At 52.9% G+C, this 8,719-nt stretch overlaps 1 protein-coding gene across 1 annotated transcript; it reads right to left on the bottom strand.

The window, feature by feature from the left end:
• Positions 1-2,172: 2,172 nt before the first annotated feature.
• LOC142403898 (olfactory receptor 14C36-like) lies at positions 2,173-3,126 on the bottom strand. The gene has a single exon (XM_075490197.1). The coding sequence runs from the start codon at positions 3,124-3,126 to the stop codon at positions 2,173-2,175; it is 954 nt and encodes a 317-aa protein (XP_075346312.1).
• Positions 3,127-8,719: the final 5,593 nt, after the last annotated feature.

The raw sequence follows: 8,719 nt of genomic DNA, 5'->3' as shown, positions 1-8,719 counted from the left end.
CCTTTTATATCTCTACTTCTGCCTCTCTGTTTTTCCTTCTTCCTCTGTCTGTTCTGCCTTCAGAAAGCTCTCCAAGGAAAAGATCCATTGAATCATAGAATAACTCAGGTTGGAAGAGACCCCTGAACATCATCCTGTCCAGCTGTCCTGCTCAAGGAAGCGTTAACCAGATGAGGTCGCTCAAGGGCTCTGCCCAGTTTGGCATCATCCACAAAGGAGCTGGAAAGGCACTCCGTCACATTGTACAGGCAGTTAATGGAGACATTCAGCAGTGTTGGCCCAAGTGCTTGCACTGAGGGATACCAATGTTAAGTGGCCGCCAGTAGGACTCTACCACGGGTGACATTTGGGATTGATCCACCAGCCAGCTTCCCACCCACTGCATCATCCATTCCTTCAGCCCAGATATCACCAATCTGGCTGTAAAGAGGCTATGGCAGACCATGACATAAACCTTGCTAGGGTCCAGGTACAAAACATCCCCTTCTTTCCCCAACCCATACAGCTTCTGCAGTCCCTTTCTTGTCCTATGAGTACCTGGAAATGGCTGCAGGAGTATTTGGCCCATCACCTCTCAGGAACCGAGGTGAGGTTGACCAGCCTGTAATTCTCCCAATCCTCCTTCTTGCCCTTCTTGAAGAAAGGTTTGATGTCTGCCTTTTCCAAGGACCCCAGAACCTTTCTGACTGCTCTGACACATTTGAGGGCACAATCCAGAAAGGGTGACGTGAGCAGACAGGAGCATTTGCAATGACCTGTTCCAAGGCATGTGAGATGAATCTCACTGGGACAGTGGGGTTTGTTCCTGGAGTCACACACAGAAATGGCAGGGCCCTGTCAGGTGTCCACATCTCAGCTGAACTCATGCACTCCTCATGCACACAGGGGTGTTCAGAGGCACGAGTCCTTCCCTTGCACACGCGGAGGCAGTGCACTGCAGCAGGCATGGTGACTCTCTGGCCTCCTGTTGCCACTCCCAGAGGCTGGGAGGCACCTCAGCTCTGCGGTGTATCGCCCTGCTCTGCACCTCTCTGAGATGCCCCATGGTGTGAGGAATGGACACAGGGACCTCGGTTCACAGAAGCACATCCCAGTGCTGCATTCAGGTGGTTGGTTTCCCAGGGGACGTTACTCTCAAAGGGAAGTGACCTCGAGGCACTGTCTGTCCCACTGGCCTTCATGGCACCTCTAGGAATGGCTGATGGCATTTGTGCTCACTCGGGTTCACCTCCCCACACGCACACGATGTGCATGCTTAAGTCTCCTGTGAACAATGCAAACATGGACTTCTGACCTAGTCATTCAGTGTCCCTCCATGGACGGACAAACAACCTCTCCGGGCTGGGGTGAGAGGCCAGTGCTAGGAATGACGGTTGCAAGGGGCTGGTCTGTGAGGATTGTCCTGGGGCACCTTGCCCAGGGTGTCCAGCAAACAAGGTCACAGACCAGCCCCTGCTCTGCTGGTCCTTCAAGTCTGTCCCTGGAGGCCTGGCTGTGCAAGGGACACTGCTGCGTGCCCCCGCCCTGCACACTCACACACTTTAGCTGTTCACTGGTGTTTTCCTCAACAGGGCACTTTCTTGAGCTTCTTCTTGACAGCAACTTTGAAAGAAGACCTAAGCCTTCAGGCACTGTACTCAGGAGATCACCTTTCTTTATGGAAACACTGTTATGGATGCCAGACGTGTCACAGAAGTGCCCATTGCCTGTCCCTGCCTGCGGTCACAGGACTGCCACGCAGCACAACTGTGACCAAGCTGCCAGAGCATTCAGGCCTTACACCAACGCAAGGGATCAGAAAGAGAATGTGGAAGCGGAAAGAGAAGAGCCCTGGAAGAGCAAGCGCTGGTGCTCCCTGGCAGTGCTCCCTGCCGGGATTCCTGTCCCCTCCAACTCTGCACAAAGGAACTGACCCTGCACCTCCAAAATGGCCTTGGAGGAAGGATCTCAGGAAAAAAAAAAGTCAGTGAAGGGCCCTTTATTTTGTTTAAACACACAGAAAGCACGGCTCCTCATTTACACAGCCTCTCGGTCAGAAAAGAAAAGCAGACAGTGAATTAAAACTGGGAGGACACCATTCTCACAGGTAAAAAACCAGCACAAACAACAAAAAATACAGAAGACAGGCTGAGGCTGTAATGGGTTACATTACAACTGCTATGCACAAGTTTGTTACTTCTGAAAAACACCCATTATCAGTTTCCACACTGCATCTTTGAGCTCCTGGTTCCTCATGCTGTAGATGAGGGGATTCACTGCTGGAGGCACCACCGAGTACAGAACTGCCATCACCAGATTCAGGGATGGAGAGGAGATGGAGGGGGGCTTCAGGTAGGTAAACATGGCAGTGATCAAAAAAAGGGAGACCACAGCCAGGTGAGGGAGGCACGTGGAAAAGGCTTTGTGCCGTCCCTGCTCAGAGGAGATCCTCAGCACGGCCCTGAAGATCTGCACATAGGACAGCACAATGAAAACAAAACACCCAAATCCTAAACAGACAGAAAACACTAGAATCCCAACCTCGCTGAGGTAGGTGTGTGAGCAGGAGAGCTTGAGGATCTGAGGGATTTCACAGAAGAACTGGTCCAGGGCATTGCCATGGCAGAGGGGGATTGTCAGTGTATTGGCCGTGTGCAGCACAGCAGTGAGAGACCCACTGCCCCAGGCAGCTGCTGCCATGCTGAGACAAGCTCTGCTGCCCAGGAGGCTCCTGTAGTGCAGGGGTTTGCAGATGGCAACATAGCGGTCATAGGCCATGATGGTGAGAAGAGAATACTCTGCTGACATGAAGAAGACAAACAGAAAGACCTGGGCAGCACATCCTGTGTAGGAGATGGCCCTGGTGTCCCACAGGGAACTGGCCATGGCTTTGGGGACCGTGGTGGAGATGGAGCCCAGGTCAAGAACAGAGAGGTTGAGGAGGAAGAAGTACATGGGGGTGTGGAGGCGGTGGTCGCAGGCTACAGCAGTGATGATGAGGCCGTTGCCCAGGAGGGCAGCCAGGTAGATGCCCAGGAAGAGCCAGAAGTGCAAGAGCTGCAGCTCCCGTGTATCTGCAAATGTCAGGAGGAGGAACTGGGTGATGGAGCTGCTATTGGACATCTGCTGCCTCTGTGCATGGGGCATTGTCATAGGAGAAAAAGTCAGTCACAGCTTACAGAAGACTTCTCTGACAAAAATCAAAGCCATTTCCCATAGACCCTCCCCCTGCTACACACAGACACCCATTTTTTCTCTGAGACCTTCCTTCAGCTCTGTGTCTGCAGCCCTCATTGGTGCTGGCCACGTGTGCGATGAAGAGCAGGGCATCTGCCCAAGGGCTTTTGATAAGTCAGCCCCACAATGCAGAAGTGGGTAGGGGCAGGGACCAGTCCTGGTGTTCAACTTTTTCCTGTGCAACCACTGCTAACGCAGAAGGGCCTGCCAGCATCTGCACTCCCTGTGGTAAAGGAATGGGCATGGTAAAGGCAATTTGAGAGGTTTAGGGGTTTTTTATAGCTGCCCCCCACCTCCCCTGGCGAGTATTCTTGGATGTCAGAAACCCTCAGCATTTCTGCTGCCTCAGGGAGAACGGAGTGGGTGCTGTGAGGCAAGAGGGTTGGTTGTGGCTTAGTGGAGAGTAAGGGGAGCTGGTGTCCTGGTCTCTCTGTCTACTTCCCAGTTTCTCTGGGCTTACAGCTTTCTGAGGTGGAGGGTGATCACACGCCCATGTTACCCTTGAAAACCACCTGGCTCTGCTGAGAGCAGACGGATCCACCACAGAAAGGGTAAATGCCTCACCCTTTCTCAAGGTCTCAGCACCCCACTTCTAGCCAGGGACACACAGGGCTCATTTCACAAACCCAACAGCATTTTCTCTGTCGTAGCATGTCTGTGCTTCTACGTGGGGCTTTCAGATAACACCAAGATGCTATAGGACAGGTTTGCATCCTGGAGGGAAGCTCACAGCTTGGAAGGAAACCTCAAGGAGATAGCCAAGGGTCCTAATGATGGCATTTGAGTAAGGGAGATTCAGCTCATTCCCTAGATGCGCTGACTGCATTGCCCACAGTCCCACAGCTTAGAGGAAAGCTGGGACACTTGTTTTCGTGGAAACACCTGCATGAAAGGACACACAAGATCAGTGTGTGACTCTGCAGCTGAAACTCCACCTCCCCAGACACCCTGACAGCAGGAACAAGATAACACTAACAATATCACAGACAAGTGGAGAAACAAGGAAAAATGCAGTGAGCTTAGAGAGGCAAAGGGAGAGGCAGCCGGGCACTCAGGACAGCGTTACCCTCACCCAGCTGTGCACAACACCTCCCCAACATGAAATTCTCTGGGCTGTTGTTCTCAGCCCTGTGCTCTGCAGAGGGACATGGGCACGTGGCTGGAGAGCTGCAGCACGGCTCTGCTGGAGCTCTGGCTGCAGAGGAGGTGGTTCACGCCTTGGACCCACAGCCCTGAGGGCAGAGGCTTTGCTGGGTGGGACAGGAGGCGAGGGGGCTTGCTCGGGGGAAGGGGTCTGCATTGGAGGGGATCATAGGGAGATTTCTGAATTCTCCCTCCCACAACGTTTCTGGTTTTCATTTCCTCTCATTCCCTGGTCATATCTCTGCTGCCTGGAGATTTTCCTCCTGGGAGGTGTTTCCCTGTCCCATGTCTTTCCCTGTCAGTGCTCACAGATCCCATCCCAACCTCTGTGCACTCCCCCTGGCCCTACAGAAACCTGCCTGTTTGCAGGGCACTGGCTGCATGCATGGACCTGCATGCATGGAACAGCGCAGGTAAGAAACACCCTGATGGGTCCAGCAGAGGTGATGCTGGTGCTGTCCATAGGCAGAGGAGTGGCTGAAGGCACTCTAGGAGGTTTCTGGCAGACCTACTGATCACTCAAAGTTACAGCTCAGGAGTCTCGGTGACTTCTTCAAACTTGAGAGATCCCTTTTTCCAACTCCCCGTGCCCTCCAAATAGGAAATGAAAAACACAAAGCCAGGAAAGCTCCTTATCTTTAACGTAGTCCCTGCCTTGACCTTCCCCTTGAAAAGTCCCCTCAAAAATGCCCTGGGGCTGATCTGGAGCTGTGAGCAGCCCTGACCAACGCAGCACCCTCTTGACAGCAGAAGGACCCTCTCCTGCCAGCAGTTGCTTCTTCCACCCACAGCTTCTCCCCGCACTGCTGCTGGCAGCTCCCCAGGTAAGCTGAGAGCTGACCCTGGCAGGAGACAAAGGTCCTGCCCCAGCACACAGCCCCTGGGGTGCAGGGGCCCTGCTCTCAAGGAAAGCCCTGGGCACCCCTGGGTGCACCCCCAGCTTCACACTCTGCAGCCATCCCCGGGTGAAGGCAGCCGACATGCCCCGTCCCTCTGATGGTGCAGCAGGGAAGCCCTGCTCCAAAGCCAGTCATTTTCTCTACACTGGGGAAACTGTGAGAGCCCTCCTGGCAGATCCCGTAGGCTGTGGGATGTGCCAGCTTTAGGAGATCTTTCCAGGAGCTGCAGGTGCATTGCCCTGCAGGCAGAGACTTACCAGGTAGAGGGCTGTGAAGGTTATTCTGCAAGTGAGCTCTCCTCAGTCCTCCCACTCCCATCTGCCTTTAACCTCTCTCTTACTTCCCTCACCCCCCTTGCTGCCTGCAGGCAGTGCCCTCAGCCCTGCTGCCCTTTGCAGAGGAGCTGCTCCTGGGCAGAGCTGTCTCTCTGCAGCGCTGCCCGCTTGCCAGGAGCTCCCTCCATGCCAGGAGCCCAGCCCAGCTCAGCAGCAGAGGACCAGCCCAAGGCAGCACTTTCTCTGCCCCCTCTGGGCTCCCTCCAGGTGTCCCTGGGGCTGCAGGGGAACCTGCTGGGAAACAGGCTGAAGGCAGCACTCATGTTCCCTACCTCACCTGCGGAGAGACACTTCCTTCCAGCAGTAGCATTTCTCCTCTCAGAGACAAAGTTCCATCTAAATATCACCTTTTTTGGTCTTATTGTTAGACAGCACTCTCAGACAGTGGCAGGCAGGGATCTCCCTTACTCCTGCTGAGGGAAGGGATTCAGCTGAGTCCATGGAGCATCTCACCCTGCGTTTCCATTCCTCATATTTGAAGGAGACTCAGCTCCCTCCCATGCCTGCCACAAACCCACAGGAGGTGGGATTCCTCTGGCCTCTGTCCAGGAGTGCACAACATAGGCACCTGCATGGGAGCTCCTTCTCTCAGCTCCCTTGCTAATTAATGCAGATGGAGGGCAGCAGTGAGGTGTTCAGGTGCAAATACCTGGTGACAGGTGAGTTGCCAGTGGTGGTCCAAGATACATGCAGGCAACTGCAAGGTCTAATGGAGAAGTTCATAGAGACAGGGCAACATCTTGGGGATCATACATGAACCTGGTAGGAAATTCCTTTGGCCAAGTGAAATGACAGCTGCTGCCCAAATAAAGGCCAAAAGAACCTTTTCCCACTCAGTATGTTCATGGCAGTTTATAGAAGTGTTCATATGAACGACTGCAGTCATGTCCCATAGGGAGAGCAGGACCCGGCACTGAGCCTTGTTGAACCTCATACAATTGACCTCAGCCCATCGACCCAGCCTGTCCAGATCCCTCTGCAGAGCCTTCCTGCCCTCAGGCAGATCAACGCTCCCGCACAACTTGGTGTTGTCTGCAAACTTACTGAGGGTGCACTCAATGCCCTCATCCAGATCACTGATAAAGTTATTAAAGAGAACTGGCCCCAGTACTAAGCCCTGGGAACACCACTTGTGACCGGCCGCCAACTGGATTTAACTCCAGTCACCACAACTCTTTGGGCCCGGCCATCCCGCCAGGTTGTTTTCCCAGAGAAGCTCATGCTCCTCCAAGCCATGAGCAGCCAGTTTCTGCAGGAGAATGCTGTGGGAAACATGGTCAAAGGCAGACAACATGCACAGCCTTTCCCTCATCCACTAAGCGTGTCACCTTTTCGTAGAAGGAGATCAAGTTAATTGTGTACAAGTCTATTTGTACTTTACAATTAAAAATAAAGTGTATCCCATCCCAGGTAGAAGCAAGTTTTGTGTTCTCCTCCTCCTGCAGCGGCACCATAAAGAACATATCTTTTACATCTCCTACCACCATCTGGGGGTGAGTGGCAGCTTGGAAGGTGCCAGTTAATGTAGCCGCGTGCGGGACGGCAGCTGTAGGAGGAGGGGTGTTTGCCTTTGACTTTCTATTGTCTATAGTTAGACACCATCTCCCATCTGCTTTTTAACTGGTCACACTGGGGAATTACATGGGGAGAGCGTTCGGGAGGTAATGTGTCTTTTTTCTAGGTCAGCTGTGACCTCCACAATACCCATCCCAGCAGCGGCAGAGAGAGGAGAGTGAGGGACATGGGTTATTGTTGAGTCAGGCAGCGTGGGGGCAGCTCACAGCAGTGAACTCTGCCAGTTCACTGACACCCATGGGGAGCTGCGCATTTTCACTCCGCTAACCAAGGACACTCCCGGCAGCCACAAGACCAAACACCACTGTCCAGTCCTTTCCAAACTCGTCCTTGTCATACCTCAAAGCCCAAACCATTTTCCTTCCCTGAAACTACTGCTAACTGGTGCCTTGATATCCTTTTCTCCCCTGGCAATCACAAGTTTACTTTAGCTATGGGGAACGTTTCACTTTGGCCTGTAAATCCTGTTATTTAACCCTTTCTTGGCCAGGGTTAATGTTACTTCTTTGGGAATCCAAACTTGAAATTATTAACATTTTATCTCCCGTGTCAATTGAAAATCTGACTAGTAATCTTTGACAGCCCATTGGGACATAGATAAGAGAGCCGTCTGTGTTATCCCATTGATGAGCTTCCATCAGGGGGTTCATGAGATCGGGGCAAGTGTCTGGGGTTCTGGGGAGCCTGTCTTACTTGCCGGAGTACGTAATTACGTACTCTGCTGTCTGCATCAGCTTGGGATTGTCCTGCTGGTGTCGGTTCATCCCTCCCCATTTCTCGACGATGATTTACAGTGCTATGCACTAAGTCTGCCCAGGTCGGGATGGGTCAAAGCTGGGCTTGGCTGCCCTGACCCTCCTGAGCGTGATGTTGTATGTTTTGTCTTATTTCATCCCTCTTTGCAATGAGGTACGATTGTCAGGCAGCAGGGGCTCCCCTTAGCAGGGGTCTCATGGCTTGGGGGTCTACACGGGCAGAGAGAGGGTAATTACCATGTGCACCCCTGTCGTTCACAGCCTGCAGGCAGGCTGCTTTTGTAACGGCAGTAGAAAGCTCGCTTCATGATCGTATTGGCATAGCAGTGGCTCCCCTCTATCGCAAGGCTCTGTGCCCCTGCCCAATAAGCTACTCAGCGTGTAACGGAGTGTGGCTCAGCGTTAGGGGCTGCTCCCTCGTTCAAGAACACTCCTGGTCCCCCAAAGCCATCCGCTTTGCCTTGCTCTAACATCATATGCTCTCCTCCGGTTAAGGAGGCACACCACAGATATTCAGTCTCACTCTTGCCAGGCTTCCGCCCATATTTTTCATGCAGATTGGCCAATTGAAGGGGGTCCCACGGAATGGTCCTTGTGCTATTTCTCTGGTTGCCCCTTGAGGTCCAGCAGATACCTCAGTTTTAATAATAGGGGCTACCTTAAATTCTGATTCATCTCATTCACTCTCATCCCTAAGTTCTTGGTTGGGGTTCTCCCAAATATCTCCATCCCAATCTTCTGGGGGGACACAATTAGCTTACGAATTTTTAGAGGATCTGGTGTGTTGGGGGGCCTG

Source organism: Mycteria americana, unplaced genomic scaffold, assembly GCF_035582795.1.
Source record: "Mycteria americana isolate JAX WOST 10 ecotype Jacksonville Zoo and Gardens unplaced genomic scaffold, USCA_MyAme_1.0 Scaffold_46, whole genome shotgun sequence".
Taxonomy (NCBI): Eukaryota; Metazoa; Chordata; class Aves; order Ciconiiformes; family Ciconiidae; genus Mycteria; species Mycteria americana.
Note: the sequence above shows the minus strand (reverse complement) of the source record. Positions and strands in the feature narration are given on the sequence as shown.